At 40.5% G+C, this 21,313-nt stretch overlaps 1 protein-coding gene across 4 annotated transcripts in view; it reads right to left on the bottom strand.

The window, feature by feature from the left end:
• bmpr1bb (bone morphogenetic protein receptor, type IBb) overlaps positions 1-21,313 on the bottom strand; it is a 56,221-nt gene that overhangs the window by 7,618 nt on the left and 27,290 nt on the right. For 3 of the 4 annotated variants that reach the window (XM_031742526.2, XM_039615800.1, XM_039615799.1), the window contains 3 exons: positions 11,502-11,830; positions 1,016-1,175; positions 178-280 (listed from right to left, as the gene is read on the bottom strand). In XM_031742526.2, the coding sequence (XP_031598386.1) occupies positions 178-280; positions 1,016-1,175; positions 11,502-11,589 (351 nt within the window). In that variant the 5' untranslated portion in view covers positions 11,590-11,830. Of the gene's footprint in view, positions 1-177; positions 281-1,015; positions 1,176-11,501; positions 11,831-12,195; positions 12,244-21,313 lie in introns of all 4 variants that reach the window. The other variant, XM_039615798.1, reaches the window with a different exon arrangement.

Here is a 21,313-nt window from a genome sequence, read left to right as displayed (position 1 = left end):
AATATAACAAAGGCTCTTCCACTGTGTATACAGTAAACACGATGGGCTGGACAATTCTTATTTAAATGGGTCTCGTCAACAGCTTCAGTAAGTCCAGGAAAGCTTATAAAGATTTAAAAAGATTTCACGGGTGACACACGCACATTCACATACAGCATTCACTTACAGCAGACTTACTCTGCATTGAAACTCAGAGCCAGCCAGTCCCAGGCAACCTGCAGTGAGTACAGCAACCCCCCCCTCCTCCTCCTCCACCATAGTGAAGCAGTAACCATCAGTCCTACAAAGAATATGCACACAATTTCACCATTACAGAAATCCAACTAAATATTTAGATTTGAAGAGAATTTTTACTGACTGCCAGCATGTTAGTCGCGTGTCTAATCGAGTGGCATGAGTAATTGTGACAATATCAGGAATACACTAGCTACACTAGTGATGTCCATCGTGGCCACTGTATTCATGGCAGGGCAACATGGTGGCGTCCACAAATTAACGCCTATATATTTTTAATGGATTCATTATGAGAGTACATCAATTTGTAGGAAGATGTAATTACACACTAAATTATGTATATTTATGAGTACATTTTTTACCTTTAAATATAGTCAAAAAATGGAGATGAAGTAATAATGACACAAAACAAATAGATAGCAAAGATGACAAATAGTACATTCATTTCCTTATATTTTAAATAACTGCATCTAAGCACATATAGACCTTGTACCACTAAGTAGTAAAATGTAATCTCTAAAAAAACAAACAAAGAAACAAACAACTGAAATGGATAATGACAGTAGAAATAAGCTGTGCCTCACGAAGCTTCAGGGGTTTCAGAAGAATGGAACTGAATTAAAACATTTGTGTGCTTCTGATCTAATCACGCAATTATGAGTCTTTTGGCTAATTACACCGAGTAAATGTTTGCGTTGTCTTTTAATGGGCTTAATACAGTGTTTTTTAATAGTTTGTATGTGTCCGTTTTGTGAGCGTGCAAGTGTGTAGTCCAGCATACATGCAAGTGTTGTTGACCGAGTCTTCAGGGCAGTGGTGGTAGCAGTGGCACCAAAGCATGTTCTGAGCTAAAACTGTGGCTGCGCTGCTGCTCTCCTCCACCCTTCGATCCGATGCCCCCTTCCCCCCGTTCTTCAGGAGCATGGTGTCCAACATATTAGCTGTACAGTGAAGACACAGGAGACAGAGAACAAGTGAGAACATAAGATGAAGTATGTGGATTTATTGCATCTCCCACCTCACTGATCAATGGACTGATTTGCAAACTTCATAAACTCATATTCACAGTAGAACACATAACATAGATAACATATCAAGTGTTTAAACTGAGGTATTTTAGTATTTCATGAAAAAATATTAGCTCTATTTTAAATTGTTGGCAGCAACATACCTCAAAAAAGTTGGAATAGGGGAGGAAAAGACAGGAAAAACGAAGCGGTACTAAAAAGAAACAGCTGGGGAAGAGTTTTCAGAAACAAAGGGCAGAGGTTTACCTGCAAACAAACTGTGTCCATAAATTGCAGAACAATTTAGGAATAATGTTCAGTAATGCAAAATTGTTTAATTGACTTTGAATATCTCATCATTTACAGTAGGTAACATTTTCAAAGAATCTGGAAGCTCTGTGTGCAGCTGAAAATCAGTATTTTTAGCTTTGTCAGAAAATCTGTATTAGATATTCCCCTCATCCTCACTGAATTCAAAACAAGCATGGCTCTGCCATGGACATCAGAACCAGACCAGAAATCTTTGTCTGTGAACACAGTTCAGCTTGCCAACCACACATGCAGGTTAAATCTTTACCATGCTAAGAAGCAGCCACAAATGAGCAAGATCCAGAAAGGCCACTGTCCTCTCTGTGGTCCAACAAATCGAAATTTGAAATTCTTTTTTGGAAAACATGGATGCCATGTTTTTGTGGACTAAAGAGGAGAGGGACCATCCAGCTTGTTACCAGCGCTCCTTTCAAACTGTTGCATCTCTGATTGGTTCCGGCACATCTGGAAACGTACCTTGAATGCTAAAAGGTATATACAGTTTTTAGAGGAACATATATGCTTCCATCCAGATTACATCTTTGCAGGGAAGGACTTCCATATCCTTAACTGCCCTGCCTGTAATCCGGACCTTTCACCAACTAAAAACATTTGGAGTACCATGAAACAAAAAATATGACAAAGAACAGCCAGGACTGTTGAGTAGCTAGAATCCTATATCAGACAAGAATGAGACAACATTCCTCAGTCCAGCAGCCTGTCTCCCACAGACTGTTGTTAAAAGAAAAGGGAATCTACACAGTGGTAAACACGGCACCACCTTTTATGAGATGTGTTGCATGACTTGATATTCTTCTTGAAATGGTACATTTTCTCAGTTTAAACATTTGATAGGTTCTGCTTGTTTAAGGCCTTTTTATGTGAGGTTTGGATGGATGGATGGATGGATGGATGGATGGATGGATGGGTGGATGGATGGATGGATGGATGGATGGATGGATTGCCCTGACCTGACCTGACTGTGTGCTAAACAAAAGGAAACGAGTTATTTAATTGTTTAGACTGTGAATAATGCCAGATTTATGAACTGTAATCTGACATTGTAAAATTAATAAAACACATGTGTAACAAACATTTGGGCTAAAAAATAATGCAAGCTGATATCTCCAAAAGAAGTATAATTATTTAAACCAGTATGACACACTATAATAACCTTGCTCATTGGTATAGAAACATTTTTCAATTAAAAATAACTGTGCAGCTTATGTGCTTTTTTTTCACTCTTACAGTAAAGTAGCTGAAGCTGCATACAGTCTTTCAGTGCAAAATCAAACCAGTCATGACAGCAGATAATCCCCAAAGACCACTGTGGTCAAAGAGCGGAACAGCATTGTGCCACACTAGATGGATGTCTTTCTCTTGCTCTCTGTCCGATTCTCACTTTTCCTTTTTCCTTCACAATATTTTCCTTGTATGTATACATATATATATATATATATATATATATATATATATATATATATATATATATATATATATATATTTATATATATATATGTATATGTATATATATATATGTATATATATATATATACATATTCAAAAAATTAACCTGTTTAACAGATTATACACAGCGAAGCCAAAGTCAAGGCTTTCAAGACATCAAGAATGCCCATTTCCATGTTAGCACTCAGTGTCAGTCAAATCCAAGAAAAGTTTCCCCCTGATAGATGCAACAAGATCTAAAGGGCAGAAACAGCCAGAAAACCAACCAGGCATGAAAACGGGGACATGATTAATCCTCCAGAGGAGTATGTGATGAAAAGGCTAAATCAGATTGCAGTACAAACACAGTGACTATTCTTTAAGTGGGACTCTGTGTCCTTTCACTCCGTGTTGCTGTTTCTGTCAGAGGGGAAGTTTGTGGAGGTGTTCAGATCCTCCCTCATAGTGGCCTTGGTCTCTCTATCACATCTGTTTTGCAAATATTCAAAACAAGGACACAAGAATGGAATGTTTCAGGAGTCTGTAAGGCACTTTCTGTCTTGAAGAGCTCTGATTCACTTAATCTTTTGTTAAACAAGGTGCACGTTGTACCATGACACCACTTAACTGCAATGACATAAACACAAAAATGAGCATTACGTAGAGCAGCACATGGATTACATATTTTCTAAACAGTTCATTTGGCTACAAACAGATTAGTCTCAAACAATTTGTACCTATAAATAAACTTGCTTGATTACATATATTGTTTGACATGAAGGCAATAAGTTTTAAAGCTTGCTGTACAAAGTATGCAGATTCTATCATATCCCCCAGTTCACTGACCGATGGACCAATATATAATTAAAAAAATGTTGGGAGGCTGTGTAAAATTTTTAAACAACAGAACATGATTTGCAAACTCTATAAACTCACATTTTATTCACAGTAGAACACAGAAAATGTATCAAGTGTTTAAACTGTGACATTGTTGTATATCATTAAAAATATAGTTATGTTGCTGCCATCAATTTGAAATCGAGGATATAGATAAGGCCGAAAATCACTATAGGATGGGCCCTCAACCTCACTACAATAAAAACTGTCTGTTATGGAAGTCATAATGAAGGTATTTATCCAACAAGTTTTAAAGCCTGCTGTACATAGTATATGAGTAATTTTACTGCAGAGTCACTGATGTTCAACAAACTACTAAGGCTACGTCCACATTAATGCATTTTCGTTTGAAAACGCAACGTTTTCTCTCCGTTTTGGCCCCCCGTCCACACTGAGACTGCAGCGTTTTGAAAACGCTCTCGAAGACGCATACATTTCAAAATGGAGCTGTCCGCACAGTGTGGACACTCGAAAACGCAGACTTTCTAAAACGATGAAGCATTTAAGTCATATGATGCAGTCATGTGACCAATTAAAGAAAGATAGCGGCGCGCATTATACAGCAGTTGTTTTGATTGCTCTCAATTTTGACAGGCCTAAAAAAGATGAATATCAGTTTGTACATGCTCCAGATAGTGCAAAATCACTATCTGGAGTGACTTTGTACATTTGTGTTACTTGCAGCAACAACTCCACCTCATTGTTAGTCCAGAAAGTAAATAAGCGGCAGACAGAAATGAGGCAGGCTGAATCTTCTGGCGTTTCACGCCTGCGCAGGACTGGAACATAAGTGTTTTCGGCCATTTCAATGTCTCTGTTTTCGCTCTCCACACTGCGATGTGAAAGCACCGTCTTCAAATGTATTCGTTTTCAAGAGCGTTTTCAAAACGCTGCGTTTTCCTTCGGGGAAAACGCCGTCTCAGTGTGGACGGGAGGCGAAAACGGAGAGAAAACGTTGCATTTTCAAACGAAAACGCATTAGTGTGGACGTAGCCTTAAAGATCACAGAAAGACAGGAAAATAACCAAGATGTGACATTTTCTTTACATTGACTCTCACATAATGTGTCAAATGCATTCTCCCGATTAGGTGGTCTCTCTTACATCTCACTGCCAATACCACATTTCATCATTTCCTGCTGTTTCCAGCCTTTCACCATCCCAACTTCCATCTGCAGACCCTGGAGGTTTATTTATTTACCCATTATCGGCTAATTATTTCTCTGTGCAATATGAATTTGCAGGAGAGTGGCATCAAATTCTACTAATATTCTGTGTCCTATAACTTAATGTGATTGGAAATCACATTAAATCACATTAAGTTTGACTCATTAAACTACTAAAAACACCACACCAGTGCACTGTCACCCATGTATGCACATATATATACTGCCCACCTTTCGTTTCCTCCTTATATTTACTCTCATCTTGGAGATGCATAAGCTTACACAGACCCTCACACAAACTTGCATTGTCAGCGACGTAGCACGCTGAAGGTCACCCAGAAACCTGATCTGCATCCCTCACACATTCCACAAGCAGCTCCTCTGTCTCTGACACAATATTACACACACACACACACACACACACACACACACACACACACACACACACACACACACACACACACACACCCTCTGAGCAAGCGAAGTGTAATTATGGTGAATTACTCCAGCTGGAGAACCTTCAGTCACAGCTCATCACCATCAGTGGCACTGTACATGCGGGCACTTCCACACTGGATTGAACTTTTCCAGACATGTCTGCATTATTGACGGTAGTTTATCTGCCGCCTTTATGACCATGTTTCTCATTTCTGTTCATTTCTGAAGGCTGTGACTGAGCAATACTGGCCTTGTTTGTGACACAACCTCCTTCCTTTTTTATGGTGCTAAGCCAAGCATGGCTATGACCTCTGTAACAATCTTCTAATGGCAGTAATGACAAATGGGAGCCATCATGGACGAATCATGGAAATTCCCACTTTTTGGGGGGGTTTTTAAAAACTTTTTTTAAGACATGCATTTTTTTTTTAAATGAACTTCTTTATTTTTGCCATTTCTAATGGAAGACGTGCTTCCATTTTTCCTTATTCTTATTTTCCTTATTCTAACCAAATGTTTTAAGTTCAATCAGTTTGAGGTGCTACATTATGTATAATAATTTACTGATAGTTTATAAGAAAAGGAAAAGCTTTTTATTTATTTATTTTTTTTAACTTTTTTAACTTTACTTTTTTGAACAAATAAAAGTTTTCAATAAAAACAGTAACAAAAATGGGATAAGACGGGGTTTGCATGCCTTGAAAAATAAGCGCTCCAGTTAACAGAGCTGTATAACAGGAGCAGACTTCACAGACTAGACAACAGGCATTTAATCTGTGAGCTGTGACCATTGCACAGACTGTTAACTGTTTGTCATGGGTGCAGAGGAGGATAAGTTACTCCAGGTGGCCATGATAAATCACCTTCTCAAAAGAGGCATCTTCCCCCTTGTCTGCCGGGTGCACTCTGACCCTGAGGGGGTCAGAACCAACCTGCAAAGGGGCCATACATCCTCCTCCACCCTGCCACTGCACTCTCATTCCTCTTAACCCCCTACAGGCTTCAAAGGCCTGTGCCACATGAGACACTTACACATGTGCGCATATTGTACACGCACACACAAGAAAGTGTCCGAGGAGCACATTCCACACTCTTCCCTTCTTCTTCTCTGCTGCTGCTACACCCACATCAGGTCATCGGTTTCCAGCCGCAGCTTCCAGCAACCTGTTTTCTCTTTATCGGCTGCCTTTCTGAAGGATTGACAGGGGCTCCCACCAGACAGAGCAATAATGCCACGACAAATTTATGGAGTTGACCCTGCCCTGCATTTTTCTCAAATCCCACCCTCGAAAAAAACTAGCTCCACTGTCAGAAACGAAATTCTACATATGGGTGTGAATACAGCAAAGAGCTGCTATATCCACATGCAAATACTCAAACACAGGCAGATGTACACACAGACACAGACGAAATAACTGCTCTATTCACAACAGATGCCAGCAACATAAAGAGACAGAGACACTGAGGCCTATATACAGGGTGCGCAGATGCACTAAACTTCTTAATCTTGCATATAATTGTATGAATCTTGCAAAATGTTTGCAGACAGACACACACTGGCTGACGAACACACGCATTGATAGACAAGAAACAGGTGTAGGTGCTGACACCACAAGTGTATCTGTCTCATCTCAAACCCATCTTCTCTTATTTTTTTAACATTATCTACCCACAATTCCCATCAATGCGTCTCACTGCTCGTCTATCTATTCATGTGGTCTGGACTTACTGGAAAAAGCCACAGGCGACTGAAAAATGCTGGGGTTCATTACAGACTACAGCCATAGCGCCACCACAATGTGTCACCTTAGCCATTCTGCCCCCCCCCCCAAAAAGAAATGTGGGCAGATGCTTCTCTTTTTTACTTAAGGTTGTTTAATCTATGTAAGTATTGTATATTGTAAGTATAGCATAGTACACTCACATGTCTGTGTGGTAAATATGAACGTACAGCCAGGAGAGTGGTATCTTAGGGTGAAAAACTTGAGGACATACAGCATAGTGCAAAAATCTTGAGCCACCACTACATTCCTTATGTTTTGCTTTCAAGGAGCCAGACTTTTGTGTAAAGTTTTAAAGGGGTCTTCAGCAATAGCTCTCCAGGCTTTCTGAAGGTCTTTCAAAGTTTTTCTATGAACACTGGATGCTTTTTCAGCCCAGTCCAGTCCAGTCAAGCATAAAAGGACACCTTAATGAAGGGATGAATCAGTGTTGTGTCTAGACATTACAGGAACCAATTTTAAAATGCATCTTTAGGCTCTTTGTTACTAGCAGCCTGCCTAAAAAAAACATAGTTTCTTCTCATTTCTTTAGTTGACTCTATGAAAAATGACAAAAATAACACAGTTTGACAGTATAAGAAGTATTTTTGCACCAACAACATGATTCCCAAAGAGCTATTAGCTAAAAACTTCTCAGTATCCTGTACAGAGTGTCCTTAAGAAAACTGAGCAAACTGGTCTAGTGGAGGGAAAAAAAATGGCAGTCTTAAGAAACCATCTGAAAATCATGCTGATAAGAAATAGGAAAAAATCCACCAAATGCACCTGACGCAGGACCTGAGAGATAAATCTGACCGTTCAGTTTATCAGTCTACTGTTCTACTGTTCACTGAAGCCTCAATAGCCCTCAGTGGAAGGGTGGCTGTCAAAAACTACATTTCAGCCAGCGTTGATGGGATCTTATCAAATCATATTTTGATCAACCATGTAATACCATCTAGACAGCATCTGGTTGCAACAGCTTCATTTTTCAGCAGTGACAATGTTCTCAAACACACTGTCTGTGTGCTAAAAGCATACCTGGATAGACAAAAACAGTGGGGAATCGTCTTGGCAGAAAATGAAAAACAAGCACCCAGCACCTAAAGAAGAGCTTTGAATGTCCTTCAAAAACCCTGGACAACTATTACTGAAGGCTACCTAAAGAAATATCAAAAAAGCTTGCCTAACATAGTTCAGGCTGTGTGGAATAATAAAGGTGCTCATACCCAGTTCTAAATTGGAAGCTCATTAGAATTACACAAACTCTCTTTTTGCCTTATATATTCCATTTTCAAGTATGTTTGCCTTTGACTACGGACTTTTGCACAATCACAAAATCCACCTGCTGCCACCTCTAAAGTCTAGTAAGAATCCCAGCTGGAGCCTGCATTAGTTAACTTTGTTAACTAATTGTTAGACAACAGGGCCCTTTTATATAATTTCATATTTCAAAAGGATTCAACTAGGGTTTAGTAGTCCCTTAAGTACATTCTTAAAACTCACAAAAAGTAGTCCCAAGCTTCCAAACCTCACAAAGCAGATATATTAACATGGTTCACATGAACGACTAATAGACACACACACAGACACACACATATAGAGTTTTTACTCCCAGGCTTGACCGCTGGAGCAGCACATCTGCCTGGGGATCAAATTCTGTGTGGGGGAACCGTATCCACATCCTGACAGGAAGCAGCACACAGAACGCTGAAGGAGCTCGGTCCTGCTGAGGACCAACTGCTGCTGTTTTGTACTGCTGGACCGCTACGCCACGCTACACTCTGACCTTACTGTGCAGCGCTTAGCTTCACAAACATGTTCCAAAGGAAAGGTATATTATTGTTGCATATAATTTTTGTCCTTGCAAAGTACTGAGCAAAAACTTCTGCATGTTTGACTGGAAGATTTTGAGTTAGGTATCATCCTCCTTGAGCATCCAAAAACGCTCGATCTCCATTTAAAATAACTTAAAATAATGTATGCAGTACGTGCATTAGTGAAGACTTTTATCTTGTTTAAATAACATAATTATTAATTGCAGTAAAAATGTAACATTACCTACAGAACATTGAACTTATTCAGGTTTTCCTGCAGGCTGCCTAAACCCCTGCATGCTCAATGCACATTTTCAAATATGTGAAGATCACTGAAAGTAAAATATAAATGGCAAGTTACTTTAGTAGCAGCTCTTCAGTGAAGACTCCTGATTATAAACATCTTTTAAGAGAATTCCTCCAGTGTACTCAAGCAAACTTTCAGACCTTTTATATTTTCACGTCCCTAAGCCAAACACATACCACGTCAACTTCTCCCTGGTCCAGCTTTTGTTCATTTTTTCCTTGAATGGTAGTAGCTGAAACAGCAGCGATGCCACAGATATTTTATCGATCAGTTACAAACATGGGGAAAACCTAACCCAAAATATAGCTGGAGAAAATTAACCCATATCAATGTATCAGTTTCAAAAAAGCTTAACGTATTATGATATAACGGTACCATATTTTTTATATTTCCACTGCATTGCCACAGGATGAACAGTGCTTGGACTCATCTACTCTCTGTGAACCTCACCAGCCTAGGGAAACAGGTGGCAAACTGGCTGTGCTACTCAGATTTATGGGCTACCTCCCACATGTTAAACTCATTTGGGTGACCTTTAAAAGATCAAATCACAGGGGAAACAGAAAAGGTATTGATAAAAGTTATTGGGGGAAAAAGCTGAGCATAGGGGAGTGAAACTAAGGAAGCTCAAGAATAACCTTGGTATAAAACTTTTCCAAGAAGCTCTTCAGCTTCATTTTGGGAAGTATTTATCAGTCTGTGCTGACAGGAATAAGCAGACACTTTGCCTCCAGTTAGTTAACGCTGCAGTTTTGGAAGAGTGAAAATCAATGTTGCTCTTCAGAGGCATTTTTGATGAGTTTTGCTCCAGTAACCCGCATAGTTTAGATCTGAGTTGGGCTAATTCACTAAAAAGGATTCATCAGCATGAGCAACTGTGAAAGTTACATTTAGCTCGGAGGCACATAGGCAGTATGGGATTTTACAGCATGGCTATATTCCAGGATTAAGAGTGAAATGACATCGTGTTCTATATGCATCCTATATATATAAATATAAAATCATCTAAATATTGATTGTGATGCTGAATTTTTGAAGCCTTCCGTTTTCCAAACAGCCCTTTATAACTCTGTGAAAATACCTGAGACCCTGACAAATGTGGGTAAAAAAACCCCTATCCTATACTAAGAAAACAACTTAACTAACGGAGAGCAAGATGAGGCCAACACAGCACTGGGTGAACAAATGAGAGAAGTGGCATGCCATCTATCACTTAAGGGAAATCCACTCACAGCTAAGAGTCATCCTGAAATTTCCCAGACCATCTCTTTATGGCAGAATTTATAAACACTGCATGTTACTGTGTGCAAGCAGATGCTGGTTTACAGCTTGACACCAAACTCTGTTGTTACTAAGTATGAAAGTCAAGGTGCAACTAATGATTTTTTTAATGTTTCTGTTTTTTAACATTGGGACTAACTTTTTTAAATTATTTTTAATAGTTGGTGTAAAAGGTTTTAAGAAAAAGAAAATGCAACACGAAAAATTGCAGAATTCATTAATTAATTTTATAAATAAACAAAGAATTTAAGTGTTGATTTATGTGTCATAATATCTGCAAATAGCAATAAAAACAGAAAACCACCTAAACATGGTAATATCCATACTGACCTACTCCAACCAGAACAAATGGGCAAGTGTCATTTTCTTGAGACTGGGAGTTCAGCTTGTCACAACCTTACGGGGCACCGTGACATTGCTGGCATTCATAGTAAAAGACAACTGGCTGTCCATCTTCAAACAATTCAAAACATGAACGGGGTTTGGGGACATGAGGGTTGGGGGGGGGGCGGTGGACAGGACGGCAGAGGTAAATGCACACCGGTTTTCATGGCAGCCCCTGTGGAGATCATAATAGCTTTTCATCATAAAAAATAGACCGACTAGCTCACAGCTAGCACGATCAACCTGTCAGCGTATGATATTGCCTATAAAACATGTGAAAACTTGCTTCTAACTCAACCAGTAAAAGAAGTGCATAACCAGTCTAGTCTCAACATTCACAGGAAGAAAACATGCCTATGATATGAGCCAAACGGTTAATCAAAACATAAAGACAGCAGGACAGCAGAAACATCAAAACACTCAGCAGTGAGAGCTGCTGTCCAGCACAGTACTCACCATCAGACCCAGGGCTCAATGATGCTAGTCCAGTCACCAGGAGAACAGCCTGGCAGGCCCACTCCTGAGGCAGCCACACCACCATCATGCCAGCATTAACTTTCCTCAAACCCCTGAGGTCCTGGCACAGCGAACACACCCCGCGCAACAAGGAGGAGGTGTGAGAGTGCACTTTATATCCTTCTGGTGAAAGAGGCTCAGTGCTCTTTTCTGTACAAGTGTTTCTCTGTGAGTGACTTCCCCCTCAGCACTCTCAGGAACTTCCCACAGCACAGTCGCCTTGCAGCCTCCAGCACTACTCCACACTGACAGCCTGGGAGAGACAGACACTGAGAAAAGGGGGGGCAAAAGAGAGGGAGGAGGGTGTTACTTTGTTGCTCTCTCACTGTGCTATTTGTCCAGCCCTTTCGATGTCCACCGCAGAGGGAACAGCTGAGTATATCTACACATCCCCGAGGTGCTGCTACAACACAGGCACACGGTGCAAATTTTCTCATCCCTCATACACAGAAAAGACAGCAGTGCAGAGGGGGCATTAGGGGGTGAACCGGGGCCATGGATGCAAGCATGAGGCTGCATGAGGTGTGAAAGGTAGGAGTGAAGCCATTATGAACTGGTGCCACAGGCATGCAAACACACAGCATGCCAAGAGGGACACAGAAGCTACAGAGTGAACTCAAGACTATAAACTTACAGAGGACATGTGTAGATATACTATGGTAAAGCCAGCTGATATCAAATCCTGCAAGGCAGACAAAGTATGAACAACTAAAGCAAGAACCTAGAGGAAAATTTGCATTTGTTGTTAATACAAATAGGTTATCGCAGGTTATCCATCTTGGCTCGGCACCAGAGCTCCAGACATTACATTTATGTCTTTCTCACCGCAGAAGTTATTTAATGGCATCTAAGTCTCCCCCTTAACAATAAGAACATCTTAAGAAAGATTATAAAATAAAAGGCTTTCATCTGCATCTTTCACTTGTTTGATAGTTGAAGAAGAAAGGCGAGGCATTCCACAATAATCATCAGAGGGAAAAAGAAAAAGAAACCGACCTCTCCACAACCCCATCTTGACCTAAAGTGTGCTGAGCTACAGCTGCAGACGCAGGTGTTGTGTGAATGGCAAAAATCGCGCAGGCATTAATCTGTAACTAACAGTATGGTATTAAAGTTCAGATGAAGGCTCAATCTTGTTCAGTTGCTCCTGTGAGCCTGTGTGTTGAAGGGGTGAAAACACAACCACTGGAAGAGCTTCAGCAGGGATCAGCCCATCACACGTCAGGTGATTAGAGGCGATTAGAGCTCACACCTCCAGGCACCGCCACAACTTTGCAACTTCACACTAATCCAGCACACATGCAAACATACAACCGAACGGAAGAAACATGACTAACAATAGGGACACACTGCACAGCAAAAGATTTCTGCTTTTAACCGGTTAAGAGGATTGACTAAGCTGTGTGCCAAATTGCGTCAACTCTACAAGATCGCCTATAGAAATCATAAACATTTCAGAGAGGGAAGAATTTCCACAATCACATGCCGTATGTATGGGTCTTCTGGGTGGAGCTTCATTCATTCCAAATGGTTCAAGGGGACACAAACAAAAGCAAATGTGGTGCTAAAACAAGGCAAAACCAACAACAGCCAAATGGGCTTCTCCACCCACAACTGTCCCCTCCGAAAGTCTCACTGGGTGGGAACATCGGCTCCCAGAAGCCTCTTCGTCTTTTAAGTGCTCCAGCCTTAAAGCTGTCACTCCTGATTTGTGCATCTCTGTGTATTACATGTGATAAGTCAGACTATTCTGGAGCATGAACGCATGGGGAGCAATGTGAATGGGTCATTGCACCTTACACACCCTACTGCGCTCCATCAAATGCTCAGCGTGGAGCCTCTCTGGACTCTCACACAGCCTACTCGGGCCCAAAGGCCAGTGATGGGGGGTCCAGTGGAGTAAGCAGCTCCGTAGGTGGGCGTCACTCCACCAAACAAAGGGGTTCAAAGTGGGGCAGACTGGTGGCAAGAGCTATTTTCAGTTAAATTAATTCTTCCTTTCCTGTGTGATAGCACATCTGCTATCACACATATTTAGAGATGATTTATACTGCTTGAGAAATTGTTTGTCTCATAGTCAGCTGTAGGATCAATCATCAATTCAAAACGAATGGGAATTTCCTGTGTGGCTCTGTCTTTCTAGGAAAATAATTTCTATGCTGATCTTAACCAGTTTTTTACTCTAAATGTATGAATTACACCTTGGTCAATATCATGGATTGGATATTTCAGCTTGTACTGGCTTGATCTTTCCTTAATAAATTGTTCTCTTGCAGGCCTTGCAGCCTTTAAGAAGCTGCAGACCTAAATAAATGAAGTGTGAAATATAATGTGCAACAACTACTACTGTCTAGTCTGTTTGCGATGAAATATGCTCTGACCACAGGGTGGGTTTAGGTCAAAAGACACCCACTGATTCAGATGTACTTTCCTGTGCACAATATTATGCAGAGTTATCAAAAGGTCACTAAGCCAAAGAAGGGCTTGGATCAAAATGTTTCATGGGCCAAAAAATACATACCGCCGAAAAAGCGCGCACGCACATGTCCCCAGTGAGACACTTTTATTAGAATGGTTGGGGGACCATCCTGGGACATATCTTTTTATAACTTCATTTTATTTTTATGTCTGCTCAAAATTTCTTCATCAGACTAAAAATTTTTCCTTCTCCCTGTTGGTTCTGATTACAGCTCATCGATGCATCGCAAAACCCTCTTCTCACTGCTCTTTTCTCACAATATTGTTGCAGTATTTCTGTATGTTGCAACTTAAAAAATCAGGACAATTCCAATAAATCCCAAATGATTCCAGTAAGCATGAAAAGGAGGCGTAATTACTCCGCTTAGCAGTAAAATTGCATGGGTAATGACATGAGGGAAACTGCACTGCACTAAGCTATTTGAAGAGAACAAATCACTGCTTTTACCTGAATAAAATAAAAAAAATCTTGTTTGTTGTTTCTTCTATAAACCACATACTTGTATGAGCCCCTTTCACTTGCCATTTTAGGTACAGTAACTTCTTTGGTGCTGCTCTACCGTAGCTCTGGCTTAGTAAACTGGGTGCTGTGCTACTTCGCCCACTTTGATTTGGAGGGCTTGTGCGGAGAGTAGATTAGCTCGGAGATTATTGTCACTTCGTTTTGCAGATTTTATATGCTTCACATTCTGCCCTCTAGCAGTCAGAGATCAATTATTGCATTGTTTGTAATAATCTGTCTCCATTTCATAAAGTAAACATTTTCTTATGAAACAGAGACCCTACTTTAATACCAGCACTAGCATTGCAATGCACCATGAAAATGAGCCATGTTTTTTGTTTCAGAAAGTGACTTTAAAGAAGCGGGCACGCATTTCATCACACAGCAAGAGGAACGGGATAGATGACTGTGAAAAATCACCGCTAACCTGTGAAACAAAAAGCCATGGCAGAACACAGATGATGAAATTACTCTCAGAAGACGGAATGCGTATCTTGAGCGATTTTTCAGCTGGGGCCAAACTGACCCTCAGCTCTGTGAAATTAGGAGGATTTTCAGCAGCTCAGCATTAAAACGGCTGTCACCGAATCCTGGAAAGCACTTTATTACCGTGGCAACACAGCTGTCTAGACCAAATGGTCCAATCGGGGTGCAAGAGTCAGGAAAGCGTGACACTATCTTCATCATCCAGCAGGACAAAGATTAGCTTCCTTTCTTCATCGAGTTATAAGAAAACATTATTTACCACATTTGATACAATGGAGCTGAACTAATGCTCTGTCTTTTAGTTTTCAGAGATCCAGGTGACATCGCTAAGATCACTGCTTTGGTCTAACCAACAGTGAAATTAGTGGTCTTATATAAACGTGAAAAACGTGAAAACAGGAATTAGCAACATAACAATACTCACAAACTCTATCAATCTGACAGAGTCTTCATCAAACAAGCATTCAATATGTTGTGTGTCTGTGTGTGTGTGTGTGTGTGTGTGTGTGTGTGTGTGTGTGTGTGTATGTGTATTTTAATATGGGTAAGTGATGTACGCAAAAAAGTGTAAAATAAATAATAAAATTGAATGCCATAAAAAAATTACAAAAACAAGTTAAGATATGTAATTAATTAAAAATTAATGAAGGTAACTGGTTAAACAAAAAGGTTTTTAACTGGTTTTCAAAAGACTCCAGAGTCAGCTAAATGTAATTTTAGTGGGAGACTCTTTCAAAGCCTTGGTGCCCCAGACTGACAAGCTCTATCGCCTGGTCTTCAGTTTTGTAGGTGGAACAGCAGATTCTGAGCATGTGATTGAACACAGCAGTGCATTTGGTAAGAAGCTGAGATAAAAAGAGACTTTACATGCAAGAGGAAACCTAGGAAGGAATCAAATATTACATTAAGATTCTCAACACTGGATTTAGCAGCTGAACAAAAAGAAGTCTGACTGATTTCAGAATGCAAATCGGGAGGCGCTATGATCTTGGCCTCAGTTTTGGTCAAGCTTAGGTCAAGGTAATTGAAGAGCCAAGCACATATCAGGGTTAAACAGCGTACTAGGGTGGACAGCCTATCCAGCTGGTGAGGATTAAATGACATACAACTGAATGCCATCAGCATAGAAATGATAATGTTGTTTCCTTGCCACCGTTGCCTAGTGCTCGCTCATAGGAGTTCATTTGATTGTTGGGGTTTTCTCCAGAATACTATATTGTAGGAGGTATAAAGCACCTTGAGGCAGCTTTTGATTAGTGCTGCATAACTGAATCTAAACTGAATAGAACAGATCCTTGGTCACTCTTTTGGTGTCTCATCTGCACATTTACTCTCCTTCACTTTATTCCTGTGTGAGGCATTAAAATAATGCAACAACCATGTTCAATTCTATTGTTTTATATGTATTTGTTTTGGGGTTTTTTTGTTTTTTTAATTTCCAAATAGGCTACAGCCTACAATGCTAAGACTTAACAATGCCCATGTGCAGACAGGAGACCTTCTCTTCTAAAATCTATAACTATATTGGGAGAATGTGAATATCCCCAGCAGAGCCTCAGCCTTCAAGTAAAAGAAAGATCTTGATGAATATTAAAGATTCCCACAATAGTAGGGCCAAATCACTGCGCTGAGATTGACGTTTTGAATACTTTTTAGAATGCTGAGTGGGAAGAAAAACTCCATTCATAAAGAGTGAAAAGGCTGTCACAGCAAGATTCTCCCTCCTTCCCCTCCCTCTGTCTGTCATGCTGTCTCATTCTCTCACTCAGTCCGTCTCACCGTCTCTTTCTTCATGACACTACGACGTGACACCGGAGAGCACTGAAACATGATCACACTTCTGTTGAATCACTTTTCTCAGCCAATATTATTGTTGTTAATCACTATAACCTCTGAAAAAACGCTGGAGGGTTCGTGCTGGCTGTTAAATGCTCATCTGAAGTTTCAAACTGAAACTAAAAAGCTTGTGATAGAATATGTAATGCAATTATGTTTGATTCAGGATGTGACCTGTCTGATTGAAAATAACAATGCTTGTAAACTCCTCTGAAATTCTCTGGGAACACGTATCCACGTACTAGCATTTACGGCATTAAGACGACCATTAAATGCACAGTTCGCAAGTCGTAATTAAGTCTGTCACAACCGTGCACTTTCTTCATCAGACTATAAATGTCAAAAGTTTGTGATCCTCATAAACTTTTCACCGCACACTGCCTCCAGCTAGTCAAGTCAAATGAATACAGAGAGGACGTGTAAAGCTGTATTTGCATTTTATAGTGCATTGTGAATAAATTATTTTATCATGACGGAAACATTTTTTAATGTCATACCACTACATATATATCATTTGTAAAATGCAAATTCCCACAATCTGAGATTTTACGAAACCCAGTACTTGCTTAATTGCTTGTGTAATCAAATGTAATCCAGTTCTGCCTGTTTTTATGACGTAAATAAGGTGAATACCCACTCCACTCTAGCTTCTTTAGCCCTGTTTGTGTGGCAGGTCTCATCTGCGGCCATTATTGGGCTGGTGTGGCTCATTTCCAGTGACTGACACCAGCAGCACTTGGGACCAGTGTGCCAGCGCCCAATAAAAGCCCTCAGAGCTCAGTTCCTGTGTGGCTCTCTTCCCTGAGACACCTTCTTTTTTTTTTTTTTTTTTTTTTTTTTTTTTTTTAAATGTTCTTTTCTTCTTGTCCTTTTATTTTGCACTAAACAACATTACACACTAAATTTCTTCAAGAAAGCTCTAATTTACACCTCTGATTATGCTACACATCAGGGCTAGCTGAAGTTCTTTCCTTGTTTCTTTCATTTAAAGTAAATAAACATTTAATAATAATGAGAAATAATGAGAGACAATGTGGTCATAATAGACATGGTCAGCAACAACACTCAGGGACTCTGTTGTGTTTTAATGATGGTACTAAGGGGCCCAAAGTGTGCCGACAACATATCCCCCTCACCATTACACCACCAGCCCAGCCTGAACTGTTGATACAAGGCAGGGTTAAACTTTTTTTTTTATTTTTAATTTGTATGCTTGTCCCTTTTCATCATGGCCATGCAGCTTATTTTGTGACAGCATTCAGTTTTTGTTCTTTCGCTGTGGTTTTAATTCAATTACATGCTTAGCCACTGAGGGTCATGGGTTTTTGGGGGGGTTATTTTGGATTTCCTAGCTAATCTGCATATTTGTTACTTTTGAGCCTTAGTTTTGTTTAGGAATAAGTTTTGCTGTCTTTTGGTTTTTATGATTATTCTAGTGTTCTGAATTTGGTTAGAGGGATTATTCTGTTTTGATTTCATTCATGCTTTGGCATTTTATTTTTGTATTTCTTTAGTTTGGCCCCCGTTGTGTCTGCTTGTTTGTTTTTTTTTGTTAAGTTGGCGTCTCTGTTGAGTGTTTTCCTGTTACTACTTGTTTTTTTTAGTAGTCCTTTGTCTGTTTTACTTTTATGCTGCTTTTATGTCCTCCATCTAATTGATTGGTTTCACCTGTACCTTGTCTTATTCCCCTGATTAACCCTCAGTGTGTCTCTCCTGTGTTCTTTCTCAGTGTTTCTGTTAATCTCCCCTCAGTTGTTCCTGTCTGGTGAAAGTTTTGTTGGAAAGTATTTTGCTTTGGCTTCATGGACTTTGTATTTTCAGAATGCATGCTAAGGCAGCCTGCCTGTCTTTGACCCCCGCTCCACTAGACTGCATTATCTTTTATAAAAACAGAAATATTTAATAATTAATATGATTTGTTTATTAAGAGTCAAATGACGGGATGAAGCAGTAGCTTCAGGATAAAGCTAACTATAACTACACTACATTGTTGTTTAATTTTGGAAGCTTTTAGACTGGCGATTGTTAAACTTTCTGGCAAAGAAGCACATCAATCCGTCATTGGCTTACTAAGGTCTGGATGTTAAGTCTGGGCTGTAGCAGGAAGTCAATGAACACATGTAGGCACAAGTTGCAAACTCAACACAGGAAGGCATCAGCTGATAGAATCTGGATTCGAGCCCAGTATCTTCTTGCTGTGATGTGAATGTGCTAACCACTGCGCCGCCCAAGATGGCAAATATATTAATTTCAATTTAATAATTGCAACATTTATATATATATATTATATATAAATTTATATTTCTGTAATCGAGTTTATCTAATACCTTTCATTTCACAACTAACATGCAAACTCTTTTTTTTTTTTTTTTTTTTTTTTTTTTTTTAACCTGTCCCGTTTGGTTCTTTTGCCATCAGAATTATTGTCTAAAGGCGAAGAGATGCCCAACGGATTTACTTTTACTAAATGGACCATCCCAGCTTTGCCGTAATGGTCCATTTGATTCACCTTTATTGTTTATTTTATTTTCACTTGCTGAATACGGGACAGACTTGACTGGTGGAAAGAAAGGGAGAAAGAAAGAGGAAAGAAAAAAAAACCTGAGAAGAGGGACGGGGAAAAGGGCAAAAACAAAACCAACAGAATAAGCAGACAAAAAATACATATATCGATCACCTGGATCACCTGTTGAGAAAGAAAAAGAAAGCAAGCAGAAGAAAACGAGGGTAATAAACAAGATCACAATGATATATGGGAATATGACAGTAAATACTAAATATTAAACATTATTGTGCAGCACGTGAGATCGACAGCGCACAGTGTGCTTTGAGGTAGGAGCCAAAAAGGGTGTAGTTTGTGTGTGTGATCACCCATGTGTAGACCTGTGAGCATGAACGCGCTTGTGTTTTAAAAGGTTCCTTCATGTAATGATCTGCTAGAGGGTGTGGGGGCCACTGCCCCGACCTCCAGGGCATGAAGCAGGTATGGAGGAGATCAAACTCCAGACATCCAGAGGCCCCAGAACACAAGAGACCAAGGAAGACCAACAGAGGGGCAGCCGCATGCTATCCCAGAAAGAGCTGAGGAGAGTCCCAGATGAGGGGTCACTCAGCAGCCGCGAGCAGAAGCCAGGGGGTTGCAGTGACGTGCCCGTGAGCTCCGCCGGCAGCCAGCTGTGCCTGAGTGGCGAGCCCCAGGCCGTGAGGCCGAGGCACCCATCCCAGTGGCCCGAGCGAGCCCCAGGCTCCAGGCCCCGATAAGCAGCCGCCAAGGGTGAGCCGGTGGGTACCTGGGCGCCACCCCGGACACAAAAGAACCACCAACGCACCGATGTCTGAGGCGTCCGCCACCGGCAGGGGAAGTGGTGGGGGGAGATGGGCCTCCAAACCTTGGAGGGCCTGAGATGTCCCCAGAGAGGTTGAGATGCAACATGCAAACTCTACATCCTCCTGTTCTGAGATGTTAACTGATATACATGTGAGGGGATTTTTTTTTTCTTTATTCTCAATATGCTACTCAAAATGTACAGCTGCAGTGCATGTCAACATGATCAGATTTCCTACTAAAATATATACTTTTCTTTGTGTATGTAGCTTCTTCGTGAGAACCTTATTAAAGCTTCAGCAATGTCGTAATCTCTTTAGAAATAACCACCAGCACTGGAGCCCAGCTCAGCCTACAGTTACAACAAAGCACAAGGTCCTTTCTGTTGACAAACTGGTAGCTGCACCTGAAACACACCTGTGGCTCAGATTTCAAGCACTGGCACAAACAGCCGCACAACACTCCGAGATGTCCATCTGGCTCTGAAGGTGCCATTGGGAAGGTGATTTTTCATGGCCGAGGCAACAACGCAGACTGGCCAAGAACAGCAGAATGAAATCCTTTGCCTCACTCTCGTTCTCTGTATCTGCCGCTGAAGGTCACTGGACCAGGTTGTGGTCCTGGATCTCTACAGAGTGAGACCTGTTGTCTTTGTCAGCGAACTTGGCTGCCACTGAGCCACACTTTAGCTAATTCCCTCACAGCTCTGTTTCCAATCATTTTCTGGCCACTTGGATCTCTTTAGTTTGGCAAGTTACGTAACTCATATTGCAAACATACACTGACCAAAAGCAGCAGTTTGCTGAAATAACACTATGCAGCAGTGTGTAAACCTATAATTAATGGCTCATGACAAAAAAGCAAGCTTTTACAGCTTTGAAATAACAGACTAATAAACAGTTAGGCACATAATGTCACTATCACCCACAGTATGTTGTGAATCTTATTGCTTTGTAACTATTTTCCTTTGCAAAAGGAACGGGGGGTGGGGGGGTGGGGGGTTTACCTAGCCTAGCAACTAGATGAATATAAATAGTCTACAAACTAAGGATTACACATGCTCGTTTCTCAGTAAAGGGAACAAAAAGTGCTCTCATTTCTCAAACTGAGAAATGAGAGGAAATT

This window comes from Oreochromis aureus, linkage group 7, assembly GCF_013358895.1.
Source record: "Oreochromis aureus strain Israel breed Guangdong linkage group 7, ZZ_aureus, whole genome shotgun sequence".
In the NCBI taxonomy this organism is placed as follows: domain Eukaryota; kingdom Metazoa; phylum Chordata; class Actinopteri; order Cichliformes; family Cichlidae; genus Oreochromis; species Oreochromis aureus.
This window is presented reverse-complemented; position numbering and strand designations above follow the sequence as displayed.